The 26520-nt window shown below is 44.1% G+C and overlaps 1 protein-coding gene across 10 annotated transcripts in view; it reads right to left on the bottom strand.

The window, feature by feature from the left end:
• LOC137420835 (protein quaking-B) overlaps positions 1–26520 on the bottom strand; it is a 142110-nt gene that overhangs the window by 4293 nt on the left and 111297 nt on the right. For 5 of the 10 annotated variants that reach the window (XM_078772257.1, XM_068106225.2, XM_068106266.2 and 2 more), the window contains 2 exons: positions 13643–13730; positions 8681–9016 (listed from right to left, as the gene is read on the bottom strand). In XM_078772257.1, coding sequence (XP_078628383.1) covers positions 8681–9016; positions 13643–13730 — 424 coding nt within the window. The remainder of the gene's footprint in view (positions 1–8680; positions 9017–13642; positions 13731–26520) is intronic. The other 5 variants (XM_078772256.1, XM_078772258.1, XM_068106267.2 and 2 more) reach the window with 2 other exon arrangements.

Genomic DNA, 26520 nt, shown 5'->3' with positions numbered 1-26520 from the left:
GAGACAAGAGGGAAAGGGCCACACCATATGGACTGATCGTAAGCCGGGGACTGAGGGATTGAAGTACTTTGGGGATGGACAGTCAGACACTCATGCTTTATAATATAGATATATCCCTGTTTCCTCACTGATGTTGATGAAAGTTCCACAGACGACAAAAGTAATACAAACAGTACGGTCAGCAGATTATTTCCTGCTGCAACAAGTAAAACAAATGGAGTGTTATGATGTATCAGGAGGGGCATCATTTTTAACATTTTATGTTAAAATGAGAAATACTGATAGATAAAATAGAAATATTTTATCGAGAAATAGTGCTATAAAAAAAGAGAAATAGTGCTAGCATTGTATCGAGTGCTGGTGAGGTCACATGTAGGACACTGCATTAACTTATAGTCAGTCACCAAACAGTCACAAGCATAGTATTCAACTTTGGTATACATTCGAGATTGTGTTCGTATGATAAGGTTACAGGTTAGGGTTAAGGGTTAACATTCCCCCCTCTCCTTCCCCCCCGCCCCGACCCCCCCTGCTCCCGACCCATCTGGAGACCCTCAGCATATCCCGACAAAATCATGACACCAGCTTATACATACACTACCAGTCAAAAGTTTTAGAACACCTCAATTTTTCCAGTTTTTGTTGAAATTTAAGCAATTCAAGTCCAGTGGATAACCTGAAATGGTACAAAGGTATGTACAAGGGAGTTCATGGGGGTTACGGATATGGTGTGAGAAATGGAGAAGGTGAAAGGATTTTGGAGTATGCTGATGCAGCTGATTTGTTGATTTGTAATACTCAGTTCCAGAAAGAGGATAATAAGCTTGTTACATACACGTCAGGTGGGTCGACGACGACCGTTGACCACCTGCTGGTGCGTAGGCGAGATAGGGGGCACCTCCGGGACACAAAGGTGATCCCGGGGGAGGAGGCTGTTTCACAGCACCACTTGGTTGTCTGCGACATAAGGGTGAAAGGTGCGAGGACAGCTCGGCGGGTGAAGTACCAACCGAGAATGAAGGTGTGGAGGTTGAAAGAGGTGACAGTGAGGGAGGCATTAAAAGAGAGGCTGAGTAGGGTAGAGGATGATGTAGTTGAGCTTGAAAGTGGTTGGATGTCAATGAAAGATAGTCTGTTGGGAGCTGTTGGTGAGGTATGTGGATGGACAAAAGGACCACAGAAGCACTTGGAAACATGGTGGTGGTATGATGAAGTTGGAAAGAAGATTGACGAGAAGAGGAAGAAGTTCAAGGAGTGGCAGAAGGCGAAGGGTATGGGGGCAGAAAAGGCAGAGCATGAAAGTTATAAGGCAACCAAGAAGGCTGCAAAGAAAGAGGTAGCAAAGGCACAGGAGGCATGGAGGAAAATATTTGGAGAACGCTTCGATTTGGAAGAGGGTCAGAGAGCCGTATTCAGGTTTGCAAAGCAGATAGCGAAAGAGAGGTGTGATGTGATGGGGGTGAGTTGCTTGAAGGATGAAGTGGGACAAATCGTTGTGGACCCAGATGGAATTAAAGGAAGATGGAAGAGATATATGGAAATACTGTTTAATGCAGAGAATGAATGGGATGGCAACATAGAGAGTAACCCAGTTTTAGGACCGGCAGAGAAGATAACCGAGAAGTAAGTTGAGGAAGCAATAAAAGCAATGAAGAGCAGAAAAGCGGGAGGGCCGACGGGAGTTGTGGGAGATATGTTGAAGGCAGCGGGAAATTGGGGTGTGAAGAGAATGACAGAGATCTGCAATCTGGTGGTGAAAGAAGGCCGCATTCCAGTGGATTGGGAACTGAGTACCCTCGTCCCTCTATACAAGGGGAAAGGTGACCCTCTGGACTGTGGCTCGTATCGAGCGATAAAGTTATTGGAGCATGGAATGAAGGTATTGGAAAAGGTGTTGGAGAGGAGGATAAGGAAGAAAGTGAAGATTGACGAAATGCAGTTTGGATTTATGCCAGGAAGAGGAACGACAGACGCTCTTTTTATTGTGAGGCAGTTGCAGGAGAAGTACATGGAGAAGAGGAAGAAGTTGTTTCTTGGGTTTGTTGATCTGGAGAAAGCATTCGATAGGGCTCCACGTGAAGTAGTGACATGGGCATTGAGGAAGTTAGGAGTGGAGGAATGGTTGATCAGAGTAGTGATGGCAATGTACAAAAGAGCGTGCACAGCTGTAAGGACGAAGGACGGGAACAGTGGTGAGTTTGATGTGAAGGTGGGAGTGCATCAGGGGTCGGTACTAAGTCCACTACTATTTGTAGCTGTGATGGAGGTGCTGGCTCGGAACGTAAAGGAGGGTTTACCATGGGAGTTGTTGTATGCAGATGATCTGGTGTTGATTGCAGAAAGTATGGATGGACTGAAGGAGAGGATGAACAAGTGGAAGGAATGTATGGAGACAAAAGGTCTGAAGGTGAATATCGGAAAAACGAAGGTGATGGCAAGTGGTAAAGCATGTGGTGAGGTGGAAAGAACTGGGAAGTGGCCATGTGCTGTGTGCAGGAAGGGTGTCGGAGTGAATCCCATTCAATGTACAATGTGCGCTGAGTGGCTTCATCAAAAATGTCGTGATTTGAGTGCGTCATTAACCAGTGTGGCAGCTACATTCAAGTGTAAGGTGTGCACAGAGGGAGCTGCAGATGGAGGAAATGTTGAGTTGGATCTTGGAGACGGCGTGAAGCTGGAAGGTGTGAAAACATTTTGTTACCTAGGAGACATGCTGAATGGAGAAGGTGGATCAGACTCGGGAACGGTTGCGAGAGTGAGATGTGCATGGAAGAAGTTTCGGGAACTGAGTGGCGTGCTGACAAGGGGGGAGTGTCGTTGAAGCTGAAGGGAAAGGTGTATGCTGCATGTGTGAGAAGTGTTATGATTTATGGGAGCGAGACATGGGTAATGAACGTAGAGCAGCAACGAAGGCTGGAAAGGGTGGAAATGCGAATGGTTCGGTAGATGTGCGGCGTGTCGTTGAGAGAGAGGAAGACAAATGATGATTTGCAAAAGATGATGGGAATAGAGCCTGTGATTGATGCTGTGAAGAGGAACAGGTTGAGATGGATTGGTCATGTGTTAGGAAGGATGAAAGTGACTGGTTGAGAAGAGTGATGGAAATGAATGTAGAAGGAAGTCGAGGACGGGGAAGACCGAGAAAGACTTGGCTAAAGATGGTGGAAGAAGAAATGCGGGCAAGGGGGTTAACAAGGAGAGATGCAGAAAATAGGGCAAAATGGAGAAGATCGTCATGGGGACCGCAAGGCTAACCCCCGCTCTGGCAGGGAAAATGGCCTTAAAATGCCTGTTGTTGTTGTTGTTGTTGTTGTTGGTACAAAGGTAACCAGTAAACTGCTCGAGATTTTAAAAAGTTTAGGTCAGCAAAAACGGGAAAATAATGTAAATTGCACAGTTATATTGTAAAAAAAAAAGAAAAGAAGGCCTTCTTCAGGGAACAAGTAATGGGTTCACAACTTACAGCTGTTCTGCAGCAATGTAAGTAAATTAAGCCTTGAAAGTTGATGCGAACAATTCCTACAGGTGTCCCAACCTCTGCTGATCACTTGATTACAAACTCCCTGTCTGTATAAAAGCAGTATTAGAACAGACTGTTATTACACCCTCTGAAGCATTATTTGGACAATATTGCACTGCAGGAAGTAGTATATTGCTATCATAATGGCGAGAAAAAGGCAATTAACAAAGGAAGACAGACAGACCATTATAACCCTAAAAAGTGCAGGTCTTTCCTTTCGAGAAATTGCAAAGAAAGCCAAGGTGTCAGTGAGTACAGTTTCCGACACCATCAAAAGGCACTTGGAAACTGGAGGAAACTCTGACAGGAAGAGGTCTGGCAGACCCAAAGCCACAACAGAATCAAAAGACAAGTTTCTGAGAGTCAACAGCTTGCGTGATAGGCAGCTCACAGGACAACAGCTTCAGGCACAGCTTAACACTGGTCGAAGTAAGCAAGTCTCAGTTTCAACTGTGAAGAGAAGACCGAGCTGCCGGTTTGACAGGTCGAGTGGCAGTAAGAAAGCCATTGCTAAGATGGCAAAATAATAAAAGAGGCTTGCCTGGGCCATGAAGCACCGCCAGTGGACTACTGAAGACTGGAAGAAGGTCTCATGGACCGATGAATCAAAATTTGAAATCTTTGGTTCATCACGCAGGGTTTTTGTATGCCGTCGAGTCGGCGAAAGGATGGTTCCTCAGTGTGTGACACCAACTGTCAAACATGGAGGAGGAAGCATGATGGTCTGGGGCTCTTTTGCTGGATCCAGAGTCGGCGAATTGCACATCGTGACTGGCACCCTGAACCAAAAGGGCTACCACAGCATTTTGCAGCGCCATGCAATACCCTCTGGTATACGCCTAGTTGGTCAGGGGTTCATCCTGCAGCAAGACAATGACCCTAAACACACCTCCAGGTTATGTCAAAACTACCTTCGAGGAAAAGAACAAGACGGTAGGCTTCAAATCATGGAATGGCCAGCACAGTCTCCAGACTTAAACCCCATCGAGCTGGTTTTGGATGAACTGGACAGAAGGGTAAAAGCAAAGCAACCTACAAGTGCAACACATTTGTGGGAACTTCTGCAACAGTGTTGGGAAGAACTTCCCGAACAATATTTGATTTCCATTGTAGAAAGAATGCCACGAGTGTGTTCAGCGTTTATATCTGCAAAAGGTGGCTACGTTGCTGAGTCAAAAATTTAAATTAAATTTTGTTAAACAAAATGATTCTATGATTTCTTTTTTTAGCTCCAATTGTTTATTTGTTCTATGCTTAATTTCAAAGTACATTGAGATATTAAACTGCGTACATTTCAATAAAAACTGGAAAAATTGAGGTGTTCTAAAACTTTTGACCAGTAGTGCATACGTATGGGTTTAAATATAACACAGCAAAATAATTATTATTTAAAGGGGGGGGTGGGTGGGGAGATGGGGTTTCTTCCCTGAGTTTGACCCTTTCACCCAATAAACCAAACACAAACACACACACACACACACACACACACACACAAACACACACACAAACACACACACAAACACACACACAAACACACACACACACACACACACACACACACACAGAGGTGGATACTTTGAGACCTGGGAGAGCTCCGTTCCACATTCTGAAACCTGCGTATGGAGATAACAACCAACAACACAACAACTAACCACACAACTATCAAGGATGCCTCTTCACGGTGGTTGTGCCCCCAAAAAAGTCAGGGGCCAAATCTTCCCCATTCTTCCCTGCTACCTACATTTGGCAGGGCAGCACAGTCACAGTCAGAGAGCCGATCAGTCCATATGGTTTGGCCCTTTCCCTCTTGTCTCTGCCTCTTCCAACAACTAACCACACAACGATTGGGGAGGCCTCTTCACGATCCCTCAGTTTTGGGGCTATCACCGCCAAACTTTCTGTGGAACCTTTTGGGATCCCAGCGGGTGGCCGAAGGTGGGTGGGAGGTTTCATAAATTCCTCGATACAATTAAGATTTTGAGTTTCCATCCGTACAAAACTGTTTCCTATCCGGATGTAAACACAATCACGGGTTCGACATTAGCAGTTTCGCCATTTACTGCATGTTGAAACATTCGCTGGTTTGATAATATCTCAATACAATTGTAACTTCGATTTTCCACCCGAGCGAAGCCGCTTTTATCTATCCTAAGGTGGGTCTCGGAGGTTTCATAAATTTCTCAATACAATTATGATTTTGAGTTTCCATCTAACAACCTAACTAATAAGCAGAGCAATTAATCTCTTGTGTGTGACAAAATTCAGTAGAATAGAAATCCAAATTTTACACCACTCCGGCCAACCAGTTCGCTCATGGCAGCACGCCTTCAGGAGGGTCCTTGGAAAGCCTGGTGCTACACCTGACGCCTATTACCCAGAGTTCGGGCTGCGAGGTGGCAGACAGCATTTGCTACTACTTTAGCGTGGAAAAAAAGATGTCCGAGACGTTCCGAATCCGAGTCAATTCTTGTCTTCTATCATAAAGGTAACAACTCTCCCAAAACCCCGGCTGGGAAACACCATTAAACAAAAGCTAACGCATATTCATATATTATGAAACCAAACGCAAAATGATGTGGCTACACTACCACCTTCTCAGGAAGATCAATCCATGGGTTAACATTATGTCAGGCTTGGTTAGAGCCAGGACTGCTGGTTCATGAACGACTTGGGCAAAGACATTTCCTTGCCAACCCCAAAAGAAGGTAGAGATGTTAAAGAAGGAGTACCAGTGTTAACAATATCTCCTTTGGCTTATAATTTATTCCCCTGTAATGAATGAATGAATGAATTCATATTCATATTCATGAATGAATTCATATTCATTCATGAATGAATTCATATTCCCCTGTAAATACAACCAAAAATCCTATTACTTTTACACATATAATCGTGGCCAAAAATATAAGCACCCTTGCACTTTTTAAAAATAATGCACCATTTCTTCCAGAAATTTGTTGAAATTAAAAAATATTTTGGTATCCACATGTGTATTTCTTTGGTTTGCAGCGGAACAAAACAAAAAAAAGCTGAAAAAATACTAAATCTTAGCTTATTCCACACAGAAATCCTAAAATGGCCCGGACAATATTATTGGCACATTTTAGAAGTTGTTAGAAATAATTAGATTTCAAGCAGTTGATTCTCCTTTACTTTGGAATTGAACTCACCTGTGGTGAGTTGCAGGTGCCTGCAATATAAAAATCACTCATTCAACCAGTTTGAATAGAGAAAAGGAGTCATTCTGCTGTTTTGTGTCACTGTGTGTACCGCAATGAGCATGGAGAAAAGAAAGAAAACCAGAGAATTGTCTGAGGAGATCAGACACAAGATTGTAGCCAAGCATGGACAATCTCAAGGCTACAACTCCATCTCCAGAGACCTTGATGTTCCTGTGTCCATTGTACACAATGTTATCTGGAAGTTTAAGGTCCATGGCACTGCAGCCAACCTCCCTGGACGTGGCCGCAAGAGAAAACTTGATCGAAGATTGCAGTGAAGGATTGTTCAAATGGTGAAGAAAGCACCTCGATCAACTGCCAAACTGATTCAAGCTGACCTTCAGACACAAGGTACGACAGTTTCAACTCACACCATCCGTCGTCAACTCAATGAAAGGGGGTTCTATGGTAGGAGACAAAGGAGGACCCCACTGCTGAGAGAGACATAAGAAAGTCGACTGGAGTTTGCCAAAATTTGCAAACCCACCTGGAGAATGTCCTGTGGACAGATGAGAACAAATTACAGCTTTTTGGTAAAGCACACTCGATGTTTACATAAAACAAAATGAAGCCTTTAAAGAAAAGAACACCTTCCCTACAGTCAAACATGGAGGAGGTTCAGTGATGTTTTGGGCTTGCTGTGCTGCCTCTGGCACTGGATGTCTTGAATATGTGAATGGGAGATTGAAATCAGGAGATTAGCAAGGCATTTTGGAGCGCAATGTTCAACCCAGTGTCAGAAAGCTGGGTCGCCATCAAAGGTCATGGGTCTTTCAGCAGGACAATGGTCCCAAACACACTTCAAAAAGCACCCAGTAATGGTTCAAGACAAAACGCTGGACTGTTCTGAAGTGGCCAGTAATGAGTCCAGATCTAAATCCCATTGAACACCTGTGGGGAGATCTGAAAACAGCAGTTGGGAGAAGGCACCCTTCAAATCTGGGAGAACTGGAGGAGTTTGCACAAGAAGAGTGCACCAAACTGCCAGTAGAGAGGTGCAGGAAGCTCATTCATGGCTACAGGAAGTGCTCGACTGTAGTTATTTTGTCCAAAGGCTGTGCTACCAAATATTAAGTCTCAGGTGTCAATAATTTTGTCAATGCCATTTCTTTTTATTTTATGATTTAAAAGGATATATTAAGTTCTGAATCAAAAACAAAGGTTCTACAATATTAACAGTGAAATAAAGAATTGTGGAGACCAAATACTTTTGTCAATTTCAACTTATTTTTAGAGAAAATTGTGAGTTATTTGAAAAGAGTGCAAGGGTGCCAATACTTTTGGCCACAACTGCAGCTCCTTGGCACTGTGCTGTCTGCTAACAACTAACACTGTCCGTATCTATTTCATCCCACTCCTCCACCCCCTCTCAAGATATTTCTCCTGTGTAACACACAACAACATTGCCCCTTGCATTACGTAGTATCTATTTTCATTATGCTTACCTTTTCCTGGTATTTTTCATTTCCTGTTGAATTGCATCTGCCAACACCTTTTCCCAAACTATGAAAGTACCTCGACCTGAACCTGATCACCCCTCTCTGCTATCTAGACACCTTACCTCCAAGCTTAGTGTCATCTGCAAATTTGTAAAGGCAATCCTTAACCCCATTCCCCCAAATCATTGATGTAGATTATGGTTCCTACCACTAAGCCAATTTTAAATCCAGTTAGCTACTCTACAAGCCGAAGCATAAATCCATTATTTTATAGCTTACTTTGTGATATCTTATCAAATGACTTCTGAAAGTCGAGATATACATTCACCGAGTTCCCTTATCCACACAGCCAGAAACTGCCTCAAAGAACCGCAACAAATGAGTTAAACATGACCTCCGACTAATAAATCCATGTTAAATTTCATTTAATTAGCTTAACTTTCTCAAATGGTTCCCCATATGTTTCCTATTAAATGTGGAGTAAAAGAATGAGGTCTTACCGAGGACTGTACCTGGCTCCAGCGGATATTCCAAAATAGAGGTTGCAGGAGCGATGGCATAAGGATAGTCGTATGGTGCATACAACACACCTGCACCCAAGCTCAACCCACCAGCTCCCGCAGAGCTCCCTCCCTCATGGGGATGGCCTGTAGGAGGTAGAGCGGCTGCAAGGCCACCTGGGGTGTGATGGAGGGGTCGCAAGAGGGGTAGCAAAGCGGTGGGAGCTTGGGGTTGTGGGGAGGGCAGCGGAGCAGCACGGAGATGGGGGTGAGGCAGGAAGGGAGACGGTGAAGTGAGGAGGCGGGGAGGAGTTGGGGTGAGGGAGAGCGTGAGAGCTGAAGGTAAGAAAGAAAAGGGATAAAGGTCGAGGTGGGGGTGGAGATGTAAGGTTAACTTTAACTATTTGTACGTGACATTCAACTTCTTTAATAAATATCTCCAAATCATTCAGGTCATTGCTACTACTGAGTCTAAGGAAGTTCATGCCCATGATATAGGTGTTTGTGCATAATTATATGGAGGGTTGGGAACGAGAGATACATTTGGGAAAACAAAATTGCGAAAGGTAGGAGACGATAGGAAGAAGTGTAAGATCGGGAAATGCTATTTAGAAATGTGGCAAAGTAATCTGTGAAACCACCTATTGAACTTTGTCGATCAACAATGGAATAAATCTAAACCTTGATAATAGACAAGGCTTGAGTTGGTGGTGCAGTGAGCTCTACCAGACTTTCCTAACAGTTTCTTCCAAACTAGTATTGTTTCTTTTTTGAAGGATTGGGAACTTTGGAAGAAAAGGAAAAGAAGACCATGAATGGATAGGTCATGGAAGATGAAAGAGGGGTGGGGTGTAGGCCAAAGATAGGAATGGGGAGGTTGTAGCGGTTACCGCTGGATGCACACAATCGCCTTGCACCGGCCAGAACACGGCCAGACGCGCCTCTCCCGGGCATGCCCGGACTCACTGTTCCCGGGCACGCCCGAACCTCCCGGGCACGCCCGGTCTCGTCTTTCCCGGGCTCGCCCAGAGCGTCCGGGCATGCCCGCTATCGCCTTTCCAGGGCTCACCCAGAGCGTCCGGGCATGCCCGCTATCGCCTTTCCAGGGCTCGCCCAGAGCGTCCGGGCATGCCCGCTCTCGCCTTTCCAGTGCTTGTCCAGAGCGCCCGGGCACGCCCAGCCTCGACTTGCCAGGCCGCAGCCAAACACGCCCGGGCAGGTCCAGACTCGCCTTTCCAAGGCTCGCCCTTGACACCCGGGCATGCCCGGTATAGCTTTTGCCGGGCAAACTTCCCGACATAAATGTGTATATATATTGCTGCCCGATAAACGGGCTTTTGGTCAGAATACCTGAGCTGTTTTGTTTTAATAAAGCAACTCGGACGAATTCCGTCTTTGGTCGCGTCAATTCTTTCGACTCGCGTTGGAGCGCAGCTCCCTCAAGGTGATGGTTAAAAACCTCACTATTTATTACCCCGCACACCCGAAGCGAAAAGCGGAGTCAAGTAATTATTGGTTCATGTCGAACCCTACCTACTTCCGTCTGACATCAATTTATGATCATCAGTTTATGATTGAGGAACCGCTTATTTAAATCGAACCTTACATTTTGAACATGAATCGGAATTTGAATAGGAAGACACGTCTTTTACTTTACTCGACGATGTCTCTGAAAATGCACAGAGAGCAGTTAGATTATAAATGTTTTTACTCTGTCTGCCTGGCAGTAAAAGAAAACTGAAAATCATTCCAAACAGGAAACTTACTGTTACTGTTTTTAAGGACGTCATAAAGGACACAAACAACAGGTATGAATAACTAATGTAATGTGTTAAATAGGGCCATGTAATACACACTGCAGAAAATGGCGGTATACCCCAGAATTTATTTATATGACTTTTACAATCTTCATTTTATTTAAATTGAATTACATAGTTGAACACTGTAGTACACAAATTGTCTGTCGTAATAGTTACAAAAACATCCAGTTTTGCAGAACTTCAATTTAAATTAAGGTTCAATGGGGCAGTGTATAAAGCTAGTGTTCACAACTCTTCTGGACTACTTCAATAGCCCAAACCATCCATATTTTTTAACGATCGTTACAATTGCAATTTTATTTAAATTGAAGTAAAATTGAACACGCACTGTGTGGGGTATCGCGTTTTGTATGAAATCAAACGGAAGACCAAATACTGCATTGGAGTCATCAGTAGGAAGCCGAATAAGCAAAGACCAAAGATGGAGTAGCATCATATAGATGGCCCTTTCATGTCTGAGATGAATTTGCTGTTTTTACACAACGTGCAAGTGCTCAAGGAGAAGCTTGAAGAAGAATCATGAAAAATAATTAGATTATAATTATCATATCGACCTTGATGTATAAAAACGATCGACCTTATTCCCACAAATGTATTTTCGTGTAAATCATGTGAACATCAAGTTAGACATTTGACGAGCTTATTTATCTTTCACATGATCAGAAGCATGAGCTTTACTAAAATATTTTTGGTTTTTGTAATGTCCTGAAGTTTAACTTAACTCTTTTAAAGGCAGACTTGCACATTTAATTTTGAATTTAGAATTTTTTTGAAAGAGGAGGGAGGGGAAGGGTTTAGGGGAGGGGCCGAATGGGGAAGGGAGGGGGAAGGGGAGGGGACGGGGGAGAGGGGGGAAGGGAGGGGAAGGGGATGGGAGGGGGGAGGAGGGAGGCAGGAGAGGAAGGGGGTTCATATATATGCTGGTGGGTGAATGGGGTGAATGTGGCGTTCATCATGTTTCTGAGTGAAGTGTGATGCCGATCAGGAAGAAGAAGAAGCCGTACTACCAACTTCGTACACTTCCGGAATTGTTTGATTTATTTGTATTCAAATGTCTGGTGATTGTTTTGTATTTATTTATGCGAATGTGTACTTGTATATAACGGTCATTAATTTGAAAAAGCTTAGGCACTATCGAGCGATTTTTTTTTTTTTTAACTCCAAAAAAACCAACTTTTTTTTTTCAATTTTTTTCCTTTTTGCATAAAACACTCCCAGGCACTCACTGATGAACCTCTGAAAGTTTGATGAAGAACCGTTCAGCCATCTCTGAGAAAAATGGCGACACACACACAGACAGACACACACACACACACAGACAGACATCTCTCTTACATAGTAGAAGATATATATATATACTAGCGGGGTCACCCGTGGGAATCCCACGAACATGGATGTGTGTGACATTTCGACATATTGAGTTAGATGCTGCACATTCATTTTTACAAAATGGTTACTGGCAAGTCATCAGATCCAGAAATGGTGTAATGAACACAATTTATTTATTTCACATAATATGTGACCCCTCACTCCTCTCCACCTGACACTCTCCTGTCTCCACCTGACACTCTCCTCTCTCCACCTAGCACTCCTCTCCTCTCCAATCCCTCACATTCCTCTCCTTTCCAATCCCTCACCTCTCCAATCCCTCACACTCCTCTCCAATCCCTCACACGCCTCTCCAATCGTGCCTCACACTCCTCTCCAATCGCTCCTCACTCGCCTCTCCAATCGCTCCTCACTCGCCTCTCCAATCGGCTTTCCCCGTCTCGTTTCTCTCGTTTTTCTCCCGTCTCGTTCTTTTTCTTGCTCCAAATCAGCCCGTCTCGCCCGTCGGAATCGGGAATCGGCCCGTCTTGCTTTCTTGCTTGCGCGTAAATAAATTGTGTTCATTACACCATTTCTGGATCTGATGACTTGCCAGTAACCATTTTGTAAAAATGAATGTGCAGCATCTAACTCAATATGTCGAAATGTCACACACATCCATGCCCGTGGGATTCCCATGGGTGACCCCACAAGTTTGCATTGACGTTCGTCGATGGACTCGTTCGCCCGTCTCATTCGTTTTCTTGCTGCATCCTGTTCAAGTCTGCGTTCTTCATCGATCGTCTCATTCATTTTGGAAATAGAAGTTTCCACGCAGCGCATGAATTGTCGCGATCCTCAAGAAGAAGTGTCTCGTAATCATCAAATGATAAATGGCAAGTAAATTATATTGTGGAAAATTAAAGATTTCAAATAAACCTATTTAAAGTGTATGCGCACATAACTAATAAAAAAACGAAGAAATATCTCTCGGTAATTTCCTGAAACATATTTTACTTCCGGCTAATAATGTTGAATGAAATAAAAACGAAGAAATATATGTCGGCATCATTGTTGACGTTTTTGTGACGACTGTCATCAAACGAAAAAGTAATATATCTTAACGGAAAAGCAAAAGCGAATTTTAAATATATATCGACACGTTGCCATCGGTGTCATGTTGGGCGGTGTATGATACACCATGACGCGATTTTTAAAAATATATCTGCATTTTCCCGCGTGTGTGGAATGTTCTCAATTATTGCTGACACCGAGTCCAAAACCATCGATAAAAATGAAATCATATGGTGAGTTAGATTGGAGATAAAGGCGTGAGAGAGACTCAATGGCCTTGAAGTTACAGGCCTTTGAGAATTCATTTCGTTCTATAAACGGCAACTTTCATCGGATTTTCTTCCCGTTTTTTTTCAACCGAGTCGAAAACTATGTTAGCGACTGTGAAAAATGAAATGATATATCGAATTTGATTTAAAATAAAACTGGGAGAGAGAGCAAGACACCACGGGCCTACAAAACAGGCCTCAAAGCTATGCGAGTTAATAAAATGGTGGATATTTGTTTATAATTATATGAAGCCTCTCCCAGAATGGGTGGAGCTATGGGTGGAGCTACTCTGCAAACCGAGTAAGCCACACCCCGGACAGACACCCAACAGACAGATAGACAGACAGACAGACAGAATCATCTACGGCTATTATAATATAGATATGCACAGCACCGCATATATGAGGGAAGATCAACAAAGACTCAGGCAGATTGATTACAATGGAATAGATTATAAATAATGGAAACCAAGATGGATGCTATATCTCACGTGTGCGAACATGACTGTCTCGATAAGTGCCATTCAAAATCGCCAGCTCCATCAGTTGTACCTTCTTTAGATTATCTTCACCCTCTGCCTAAAGTGGGATGGGGGAGTAAAGGGGTTTGGGAGAGGATAAGAAAATGTGGAAAAGAATCACATTAACAAAATGTGAGCTGAGATAATCACTTTGATATGAAAAGAAGAGTCAGGATAAAAATAAGAAGGATTTACAAGAAGAAAACATTATAGAAAGTGAAGTTTGATTTCTCTTTGCAATGTTAGACAATGTCAGATAGAGGGCGCTGATGGATATCTTATAAAACCATGGACCCGACATGCGGACTCGTGAGAGCGAACTTCTTTGGAAAAATAAAAGATTCTACTCAAACCATAGTCCACTCTATTCTCAGCGTGTAATCGTTTCATAATTCTGGCATGTTGTGAAAAACCGTCACGAAGTGGGCATTTTATGGTAATTTTACAACGACTTGAATAACGACTCCAAAAGTATGAACAGAAAATGGTGTACCCAAATCGGCAAACAATTAGGACCGAAAATTGCTTCAACTGGCCTTTGCATACTTGCCTTGTCTTTCTTTATATTGCAATTTTTGCCTTGAGGTGTTGCATTGGCCCTTAGATAAATGTGGGGAAGGGTGGGAAGTAATGTGGGGATATTGGGGATAAGGCAGGCTGGGAGTTAAGTCAAGTGAGAAAATTAATATACTGCACTTTGGTACAACTTTGGAGAATGGGGTTCGTTGCAGTGAGGATTTGAAAGTGGAAGAAGATGCCAGAATGATGGAATAAGCAAAGGAGTGTTTCTGGGGTAATACATGATTGAAAATACATGATTGTTTTGGGCCTGCATTGTATAGAGCATGTGTGTATACTCTATATACAGTGCATTCAGAAAGTATTCAGACCCCTTCACTTTTTTCACATTTTTTTTATGTTGCAGCCTTATGCTGAAATCGTTTAAATTCATTTTTTCCCTCATCAATCTACACTCAATACCCCATAATGACAAAGAGAAAACAGGCTTTTAGAAAGTTTTGCAAATTTATTAAAAAGAAAAAACTGAAATATCACATTGACATAAGTATTCAGACCCTTTGCTATGACACTTGAAATTTAGCTCAGGTGCCTCCCATTTCTCTTGATCATCTTTGAGATGTTTCTACACCTTGATTGGAGTCCACCTGTGGTAAATTCAATTGATTGGACATGATTTGGAAAGGCACACACCTGTCTATATAAGGTCTCACAGCTGACAATGCATATCAGAGCAAAAACCAAGCCATGAGGTCGAAGGAACTGCCTGCAGAGCTCAGAGACAGGATTGTGTCGAGGCATAGATCTGGGGAAGCCTACAAAAAAAATTCTGCTGCATTGAAGGTTCCCAAGAGCACAGTGGCCTCCATAATTCTTAAATGGAAGAAGTTTGGAACAACCAGGACTCTTCCTAGAGCTGGCCGCCCGGCCAAATTGAGCAATCGGGGGAGAAGGGCCTTGGTAAGAGAAGTGACCAAGAACCCGATGGTCACTCTGGCTGAGCTCCTGAGATCCTGTGTGGAGGTAGGAGAAACTTCCAGAAGGACAACCATCACTGCAACACCCCCACCGATCTGGGCTTTATGGGAGAGTGGCCAGACGGAAGCCAAACAGTTCAATCTTGGTTTCATCAGACCACAAAATTTTGTTTCTCACAGTCTGAGAGTCCTTTAGGTGCTTTTTTGCAAACTCCAAGCAGGCTTTCATGTGTCTTTCACTGAGGAGAGGCTTTGGTGTGCAATGTACGTCCCTGTAGAAGTTCAGCCGGAGTCTGATGAGTTGTTGCATATCTTGTAGCTCGATACGCTTGCAAGAAGTCGGGTACGAATGAATTCCAGGGATTCCCTTCAAGGTGTGCAGTGTGTAAACAGTCCTTAAGCACTCTGTTGAAGCGTTCCATCTCCCCATTGGCTTATGGGTAATATATAGAATTACGGCAATGCTTGATGTTTCTTTCCTGCAGGAATATTTCAATCTCAGTTGAAACAAACTGAGAACCATTGTCAGAGATAAGTTCCTGTGGGTTTCCTTCATGACTGAATACTGTAGTCAGGAACTTGATAACTGTAGCATATTTTACTTGGGACGTAAAGCCTACTTCTGGCCATTTTCTGAAGTAATAAATTAAGGTGATGGCATGGCGACAGTCTATTTGGCCATTATCAAGTGGTCCCACAATATCGATGGCAAGCTTTTCCCATGCAGCATTAGGGAGAGAAACTGGTTGCAAAGGTGGAACCCGAGTGACAGCTGTTTTATCATGCATTTGGCAAGTAATACACGACTTAATGGCAACTTCTACTTGGGAGTCCATCCCTGGCCACCAATAGAGGTCACACAGCCTTTGTTTAGTTCTTATAATTCCTTGATGCGTATCATGGGCAAGCTGGTTTAACTTGGGTTGAAGTTCTGTCGGCACAATCACACGGTGAGTGCCAGGAATTAAGTAATCCTCATGTACAGCCAGTTCATTCCGAATGCGAAAGTAGGGAAGCACATTTGGGTCAATACCCTTTGCATTGCGAGGCCATCCTCTGGAGACATATCTTGCCACCTTCTGTAGAATAGGGCATCTATTACAAGCTTCCTTGAATTATTCCACTGGAATAGCAGAGAAGTCACCGGACAGTAAAACCACCATCTCTACATCCGGTTCGTGGTGAGGCTCTGTCATGGGGAGTGGTAACCGCGATAAACAGTCAGTCTACAGTCACATTTTGATGTTCAGGTTTGTATACAATTTCATAGTTTCATAGCTCCCAGTGCACAAGCGTGCAATTCTCATTCCAGCTCGACCAAGACATTTTGAAGACAGTAGTGTGGTTAGTGGACTGCGGTCTGTACACAGAATAACTTTCCGATCCCACAGGTAAGTACGCCATTTCTCAGTTGCCCAGATGCAGGCAAGTGCTTCCTTCTCTACTATAGAGTACTTGCGTTCACATTCTGTGAGCGTCCGTGAGGCGAATGCTACTGTTTCCTCTGTAGAGTCCTCATTAAGTTGGGTGAGCACTGCTCCGAGTCTATAATCAGACGCATCTGTGGTCACAATGGTCAGAGTAAGGTCAAATAAAGCAAGTGCAGGGCTGTTAGCAATTATTTCTTTCCCCCTTTCAAATTGAGTGTGTGCAGCATCGGTCCAGGAGAAGTCAGCTTTCTTGCGCAGTAGATCACGAAGTGGCTCCACAACTGCCGCATAATTTGGAATGAATTTGGAGTACCAAGAAGTCAAACACAGAAATGAACACTGAGCAGATGCATCCTTTGGGGGTGGTGCTTGTGCTATTGCCACCACATGTTCTGTGTTTGGACTCATGCCCTTTCCTGAGATTACGTGACCCAGAAAAGAAAGTTCAGCCTTCCTGAAATGGCATTTTTCATAATTCAGTTTTAAGCCCGCTTGATCAATACGATTCAAAACAGCTTTGAGGCGTTCCTCATGGTTCTCAGGGGACGAAGCATACACAATTATGTCATTGAGGTAACAATGGACGTCCTTTTGTCCAGCTAATATCTGTGGCATCATTTGCTGAAATGCACTGGGAGCAGAAGCAAGACCATAAGATACCAATAGCAGAAAAGTCCCTCGTGTGTTATGAAAGGCCTCTGCTTTCTCTAGGTCTCTGCTTTCCTCATGCACCTCATGCACTTGATGATATGCACTCTGAAGATCAAGGGTAGAGAACACTCTTGCTCCACAAGCTCTGCGAATACCTCCTCAATATGTGGGAGTGGATGACTGTCTATTACGATCGCCTTGTTGGGTTCACGAAGATCCACGCACAGTCGTATACCTCCTGTTTTCTTATACGTAATGACAATTGGTGAAAACCAATAGGTGAAAGAGTCAATTCTATCAATGATACCTGCTTTTTCAAGTGTTTTCACTTCCTGTGAAACAGCATCACGGACAGCAAAAGGTAAGCGGCGAAGCTTCTGCTGGATTGGCACCACATCAGGCCTTGTCTTTACTCTGTGTACAAATCCTTTTGCATAGCCTAGAGTTCCAATGGAGTTAGGATTAGATGTCCGACAAGCCGATGTTTGATGAACAGAGAGTTCAGAGAACAGAGATTAGCACTGGTGCAGGAGTAACACATCCATCAACAATATTCAGTCTGAGAGCAGTGAAAAGGTCCCTGCCAAGTATAAGTGTACCAGAAGGCACAATGAAGAAATCAGCAGGCACAGAAACATGGTTGTGTCGCACCTGTATGTGAAGACAACCAACCACAGTGATGTTTGTTCTAACAACACTGGGGATGTTCTAACCCACTCCCTACATGTGTGACCCATTTCTCCGTGTGTGACCCACTCCCCCTGTGTGTGACCCACTCCCCCCGTGTGTGACCCACTCCCCCCCCGTGTGTGACCCACTCCCCCCGTGTGTGACCCACTCCCCCCCGTGTGTGACCCACCCCCCCGTGTGTGACCCACCCCCCCGTGTGTGACCCACCCCCCCGTGTGTGTCCCACTCCCCCGTGTGTGACCCACTCCCCCCGTGTGTGACCCACTCCCCCCCGTGTGTGACCCACTCCCCCCGTGTGTGACCCACTCCCCCCGTGTGTGACCCACTCCCCCCCGTGTGTGACCCACTCCCCCCGTGTGTGACCCACTCCCGCCGTGTGTGACCCACTCCCCCCCGTGTGTGACCCACTCCCCCCCGTGTGTGACCCACTCCCCCGTGTGTGACCCACTCCCCCGTGTGTGACCCACTCCCCTTGTGTGTGATCCACTCCCTCCGTGTGTGACCCACTCCCCCCGTGTGTGACCCACTCCCCCCGTGTGTGACCCACTCCCCCCGTGTGTGACCCACTCCCCCCGTGTGTGACCCACTCCCCCCGTGTGTGACCCACTACCCCCGTGTGTGACCCACTCCCCCCGTGTGTGACCCACTCCCCCCGTGTGTGATCCACTCCCCCCGTGTTTGACCCACTACTCCCGTGTGTGACCCACTCCCCCCCCGTGTGACCCACTCCCCCCGTGTGTGACCCACTCCCCCGTGTGTGACCCACTCCCCCATGTGTGACCCACTCCCCCCCGTGTGTGACCCACTCCCCCCCGTGTGTGACCCACTCCCCCATGTGTGACCCACTCCCCCCGTGTGTGACCCACTCCCCCCCGTGTGTGACCCACTCCCCCCCGTGTGTGACCCACTCCCCCCCGTGTGTGACCCACTCCCCCCTGTGTGTGACCCACTCCCCCCAGTGTGTGACCCACTCCCCCCGTGTGTGACCCACTCCCCCCCCCCCCGTGTGTGACCCACTCCACCCCCCCCCCCGTGCGTTTCCCACTCCCCCCGTGTGTGACCCACTCCCCCCGTGTGTGACCCACTACTCACGTGTGTGACCCACTCCCCCCGTGTGTGACCCACTCCCCCGTGTGTGACCCACTCCCCCCCTAGTGTGACGCACTCCCCCCCCCCCCCCGAGTGTGACGCACTCCCCCCGTGTGTGACCCACTCCCCCCCGTGTGTGACTCACTCCCCCCAAGTGTGACGCACTCCCCCCCAAGTGTGACGCACTCCCCCCGTGTGTGACCCACTCCCCCCGTGTGTGACCCACTCCCCCGTGGGTGATCCACTCCCCAGTGCAGTGTGCGTGATGTGTGAGGTGTGAGGTATGGGGGCGGGGAGGGAGAGGATTTGAGCTCTTGAAGTCACATTTTACATGAGATGTAATTACACATTTCAAACTGCATTCACATGTTATCAGAAGTAAATATATAATATAAATATTATATATATATATATATATATATACATATATATATATATATATATATATATATATATATATATATATATATATATTTGTGTATACATGTATACAAATTGAATATCAGCTTTTCATACAAGTAGGGCTTTTTTTTTTTTTGTTATACAAGTAGGGCTTTGTGTGTGGTACACTGGACACATTTCAGCTTCTTGCCATTATACGACAAGGCAGACAATGGCAAACCACCCAAGGTGTCCACCACTGAGAGGCTGATTTGGTAGGTCCTAAATACCTATTCAGGAGGATAGTATATGTAGGGCAGCCATGCCACAAGTATACTCAATTTTTTTTGATGGAAAAGTATTTCATTTTCTGACCACCAATCTGTTACATTGACATAGTTGTGCAAGGTCTGTTCATCCATCACATCAATTTATTGTTTCATCCAAAATGTCATTTTTTATAATCATCCATGTTGAAGATGGATGGTGTTGGGTCCAGAAAAAGGGTCAACAAACTAAGCGTCAGCAAAAAGGTCAAAGTAAAATATCGTTTAAACTAATTTTTAAACTACATGGATAAAAACATGGAATATTTGGAGAGGAATATTGACAATATTATTTCAATTTTAAGGCAAGTTTTATCGTTGAAGTTGATGCAATCATCCAAGTCTTGTGATAAGTAAGTATATGAAACAGAATTACAAGTTACAACTTATTCTTTATTATCTGTGTTAAAGGATGGAAGGTTAGCTTAGTCATAGCTATAATGATGATCAATTAAGTGAAATATAAACTATATGGAGATGTAATTAAGGGACTCTAGAGACCTGAAAAATCTTTAAGAAAAGAGGAAATGCAAGTCAAAGGGAAGAAAGAATGAAAGGAAGAAGAGAAGAGGTTTATTTAGGAAGTGAGGACAGGTTAGAAGCCTCTCTGAACCGTTCAGGAAGAAAAGAGATGCTGTAGTGGGAGGAGAGATACAAGGAGAGGGGAGGGGAGAGTAGTTTGTGTTATCAGTGATAACAGACTTCCTGCAGTCTGCTTCCTGTGGGCAACATCACTTCCTGTGTATGACTTCACTAGGCTACTTGTGGAACAGTGCTAAAGTTAAATGAGCACAATTGCGAAGTCGAAGTGGACACCATCGTTTGATTGACAGACTGCTTGCCATATTACAAGCTGTGTATTGCACAATAAATTAATGCAATTAACCTCAATCAATAAATGTATTAGAAATGGTAAATAAATTTAAAAATAAGTTTGATGACCTGATACTCCCCTTTGTATTGCACTTTTATGCGATCAGCAGACAAATTGAAATTGTGTATAAAACAAAGGAAATATTACACATTACATGTACAATGAAGAAGAATATGTGGCGTGGGCATGGTAAGTCAGAAATATGCACAAGGTATTGTTTGTGGCAACACTGTAGCTGGAATGGTGCCGTGTTGGTTATATCAGCCTTTATTGTCTTGCTTTGAGTCCTAAAAGTGTTTGACATAACTAAAAACGTTGATACATTGTAAGAAGGGGTGCAGCATCTTGGAGTACACAGTCTTTTGAATGGTGATGTAAAATCGGCTATCCTCACTGCATTTAGTTTGTCGACAGGAAAAGCCCCATATTGTCTCCCAAAAAGAAAAGGTCATTGTGTGATGAAACCCTGGCAAAGTTATCTTCTTGCACTTAACTGTGTAATTATCACTTCCTGCTGTTGCGGGAGTGCAGTGAATGTGGATATAACACAGGAATGATGGGCCAAATGTCCTTTATCGCGGCATTAATTGCTATGTAATTATAACATGAAGATGAAATTTCTCAAGCAACCTGATTGTGTTCGTTTATAAATACAACAGCCATCGACCTCATGAAATACCGAGTGTAAATTACAAGTATTAAAGCAACAGTATTAATAACAACTGCCTTGAATTTGCTGAATTCATGGAGTGCGAAGGTTGCAAGTTTTGACATATTGTCGTTATCATAAACGAGCTACATGAGAAGTTTGATCCACAATTCTAGTGAAGCAGCACCAAGGTTACGATAGCTTTACCTTTATATTCACCTCGTACAGGGCTGAAAATAATTAGCATAAATGGGTTTCAATCAGATTTTATTAGCAATGTAGTTTGCAAGGTGCAACATTTCTTGTGCCACAATTTTTGGATGGAAAGCTTAGAACAGTCCACTTTGGTATTTACATATGGAAAATGCATGTACGACACAGCAATGATGGAGTGAAATACACCTATACCGAGGTAAACAGCAGTTTGAAGAGAAAACTGCAACATTATTGAGGGAAACCAACTGCCTACAAGTGTCTCTATGTCTCTCGATAACAACCCATCAACTTCCTTTTCTTCACCATTCTTCCAATTTCACAATCAACTCCCTCCCTCTCCCCACCGACCTTGGCACAATCTTCCAATTCCCTTCTCCACAAACAAGGGTCGCTTTCATTGCGCTCTATCCTCTCTCTCTCTCTCTCCTTCCCCCCTCTCTTTCCTCTCTCTCTCTCATCCCTCCTCCTTCTCTCATGCATCTCTCTCCCTCTCCTCATCTTCACCCCCCTCCTTCTCTCTCAATATAAGACAAGACCCAATCATGTCTCTCACGTGTAAATGGAGGAAATAACCAATCAACTCTCGACTAATCAATTACCCCAGGTGGCTAGTATGATTAAACATATTAACTCCCATGCTCTTCTAGCCAATGAAATCTGCATTAGGCAATCATGAAAAGCAACACAAGGTAAGTCCTTTATTGTTTCATCCCGACAAGGTAAGTCCTACCCAGATTATTCTACAGCTGCAGACATTCACAAGTCATACATACATGATAATCCCACTGCTGCATGCTCCCCTCAGCCACCAGAATGGTTTCAATGTCTGCAGCTGTAGAAGAACCCGAGTAGGGTTTGAAAGAGCAAAGGGATCACCTTTTGTAGCTTTTCATTGTTGCCTAATGCAGCTTTCGTTGGCTGGAAGAGCATGAGGGTTTATATGTATATATATACAGTCACGTGAAAAAGTAAGTACACCCCATGTAAAGTTTTGACTTTTTCAACATATTTCAACATTCAGCTATTTGATCTTCATTTCAACAATATTGATAGAAAAAGGTGATATAATATAACAAATATCATGAAACTGTTATGGATTCGTCACTTCCGTCATTGTGGTTTTCATCCACTGTAAGCATTTTTGGTTCCATGTACTATTATTGTTATCGTTTAAGTGAAATGGAGATAACTGTTTGCAAATGTAAAAAAAAATTAGTGTTTAAAAGAAATCGGAAACCGGATCGAGAGAAAACTGGAAGAAGAAGAGGAAGAAGAGAAAAGCGGAGCAAGAGAGGTCGGGAAGAAAAGCCGAGCTGCTTTGAGGTCTCGAGGAGACGCTGGCGAACGTGGGTCATGAGCGAACTTTGGTTTTCCCGGGAAAGGGATTCCTGTGACAGAGTTGTTATCGCTGTGACAGATAAACCTGCGTGTCGGGTTTTGCGGTTGATTCCGAAGATAATCGTTGGAGTGCAGGTACACCTCCAGTATGGGCCCGTCGACCATTTTGCCTCGCTCCGGCCATTTCGCATCGCTCCAGCCTTTTCAACGCGCCCCAGCCATTTCACCGCACCCAGCCGTTAACCTGGTTTGCGTGTGTAACGTGGATTTCGATTGGGAATTTGCGATCCTCCGTTTGGGAGCCGTTGAACGTTCATGCCCGAAGGTGTGATTTCCCAGTCGCCTTTTGAGGGCACCTTTGCGCCTCTTTTGCAGCGTTGACTGTCAACCGAACTGGATTCTGGTCTCGATACGACATTGTTCTTGTGAACACTGGAGCGTGGATCGACTTTGGCTTGGTGCCGGGACAGAGACTTTGGGAATGTTATTTTCGTTCACTTGGAGCACAATGAGTTATATTGGAAGAAACTAATGGTACCATCATAGGAATGATATAATATTTGTTGTACAATTGATTAATATCGCACTCTTGCTGTTATTCTTCTGTGACATTAATACAATACTTGTTTTTTGGCAACCATTGGTTGGTGTGGTTTCACCATTGGTCATTGACACACAGAATAACACATCTTTCTGCCGTGACTCCTTTCGGTGCTCGGAGGTACTGGGGTTTGGGGAGGAGCACGTAACAAAACATTTACATTTTGTAGTCCATCGTATAATTTAAATAAACATAAATGCAAATTTCGCATGTGGAAAAAGTAAGTACACCCCTACATTTATCGCTACTTCAAATAACTAAAATTAGAATCAGGTGCACCAGCTCAGGTGCAAATGATTAGAACATCGTTAGAGAGGATCTTTGGAGGAACCTGTCTGATTTAAACCTCAGACATTTCGTTTGGTTTGCTCTTTGTTGTTGAAGTGTGTGGCGTCACCATGTCTAGATCCAAAGAACTCTCTGAGGCCTTCAGAAAGAAGGTTATAGATGCCTACGAGTCTGGGAAGGGACTTAAAATTATCTCCAAACAATTTGAAATCAATCATTCAACTGTCCAGAACAGAAGATCATCGACAAGTGGAGAAGATTCCAAACAACTGCCAACTTGTTCAGGCCAGGCCGCCCCATCAAGTTGAGCCTGAGAGCAGAACGCAAGATGCTGAAAGAAGTCTCTAAGAACCCCAAATGTCATCATGGGACCTACAGGTAGCTCTTGCCACTGTTGATGTCAAAGTGCACGAGTCTACCATTAGAAAGAGGCTGCACAAATTTGATCTACATGGTAGGTGTGCCAGGAGCAAACCTTTGCTGTCCAGAAAGAACATCAGGGCGAGACTAAAGTTTGCCAATGAACACCTAGGCAAAGACCAGCACTTCTGGAACAATGTGCTCTGGAGAGATGAGTCAAAGGTATAACTATTTGGCCACAGTACCAGAAGACATGTTTGGCGAACACCAAAGACAGCATTTGACCACAAGAACCTGATACCAACTGTAAAGCATGGTGGTGGAAATATAATGGTTTGGGGCAGCTTTGCTGCATCAGGGCCTGGGCAGCTCACCATCATAGAATCCACTATGAATTCTTCATTGTACCAGAGGGTGCTTGAGGATAATGTGAGGCCATCTTCCGGAAAGTTGAAGCTCGACCGAAGGTGGACCTTGCAACATGACAATGACCCGAAACATACCAGTAAATCCACCAAGGAATGGCTGAAAAGAAAGAAATGGAGGGTTCTGGAATGGCCAAGTCAAAGCCCGGATCTAAATCCCATCGAGATGTTGTGGGGGGGGGGGGGGGGGGGGGGAGGTTTGAAACGAGCTGTGCATGCAGGAAACCCCCCAAACATCGCACAGCTGAAAGAATTCTACATGGAGGAGTGGGCAAAAATTTCTCCCAGTCGATGTCAGAGACTGGTAGACAGTTATAAGAAACGCCTACTTGAGGTTGTTTCTGCCAAAGGGGGCAATACCACCTATTAGAGACAAGGGTGCCAAGAGCCTTTCCTTATAACATCCCATTTCCCTTTCCTTGTAACATCCCATATCCTTTTCCTTGTAACATCCCATATCCCTTTCCTTGTAACATCCCATATCCCTTTCCTTGTAACGTCCCATATCCCTTTCCTTGTAACATCCCATATCCCTTTCCTTGTAACATCCCATAACCCTTTCCTTGTAACATCCCATATCCCTTTCCTTGTAACATCCCATATAGTACACCATATAGTATATAGTACATATAGTACACCTACTTACTTTTTCCACATGCGAAATTTGCATTTATGTTTATTTAAATTATACAATAGACTACAAAATGTAAATGTCTCATGATATCTGTTATATTATATCACCTTTATCTATCAATATTGTTGAAATGAAGATCAAATAGCTGTATGTTGAAATATGTTGAAAAAGTCAAAACTTTACATGGGGTGTACTTACTTTTTCACGTGACTGTATATACGAGTATATATAAACTAGCAGAGTTACCCGGTGTTGCCTGGAAAATAAATAGTAAGTCACGTGTGTGTGTGTGGTGGGCTTTTTATAGTCAGAGGAAGCCACGCCCCTTGGGCACGCCCCACATCTAAATCTGATGCGCCCATGTTTTTTGTCATGAAAAGTCACCCCCTATGGACCCCCTCGTCCCTCTCTAAGTCACTTCTTCCCTCTCTAAGTCACATTTCCTTGGGCTGTCCATGAAGCACAACCGAACAAACAGACGTTCGCATTTATATGTGTAGATAGGCAGTGCCTTCGGTATTCACACCCCTTGACTTTTTTCACATTTTGCTGCGTTACAGACTGAATATATTAAAATTGATTAAATTTAGATTTTTTTGTCACTGATATACACATGATACCCCATAACATCAAAGTGGAATTTTTTTTTTAGAATTGCATACAAAGTGATTAAACATTAAAGACAGAAATATCTAATTTACATAAGTATTCAACCGCCTGAGTCGATACTTCTGAGTCGATACTTCTGAGTCGATACTTCGCAGAAGCGCCTTTGGCAGCGATTACAGTTTTGGGGAAGGAAGGGAGGAAAACGGTGAGGAGAAGTGAAGGGAGTTGGAAGGAAAGGGAGGGGAGTGGAGTAGGAGGGAGAGAGACAGAGGAGGGTGGGTGGAGGGGAGAGAAAGAAAGGAGGGAGGAGAGAAGAAGGGAGGGTGGAGGGGGGAAAGGGGAGGGAGGAGGAAGGGGGGCAAGGAGGGGGGTGTGGGGGGGGGGGTCGAAGAGGGATGGAGGAGCAAGGAGGGGGAGGAGCAGGGACGAGAGAGAGAAGGGAAGGAGAGTAGAGCGAGGAAGCGGGGGTGGGGAGGGGGGGAGGGGAGAGTGACTCTATCGCACAAAAATGTAAGTCAATGAAAAAATGGGTACGTAAAAACAAAAAGGCAGCTCTGTCTACTATAACGCCATGGCTTGCAAAAACAGCCTGAATAGTGTTCACAAAGTGGTGGTTAATCATATTCAAAAATATATGCAATCTGTGTCCATCATCTGCACTCAAGAGGGAATTTAAAAAAACAGATTGCAGGTACAGTGGAGGGACACCCTATCCCATGGAAGTATGAATTAAGATAAAAATGATTATGAAGGTAAATAAAAAAAACTCACCCCAGAAGCAGAATCACAGC

The sequence above is a fragment of the Myxine glutinosa genome, chromosome 2, assembly GCF_964187855.1.
Source record: "Myxine glutinosa chromosome 2, kmMyxGlut1.1, whole genome shotgun sequence".
Classification (NCBI taxonomy): domain Eukaryota; kingdom Metazoa; phylum Chordata; class Myxini; order Myxiniformes; family Myxinidae; genus Myxine; species Myxine glutinosa.
Note: the sequence above shows the minus strand (reverse complement) of the source record. Positions and strands in the feature narration are given on the sequence as shown.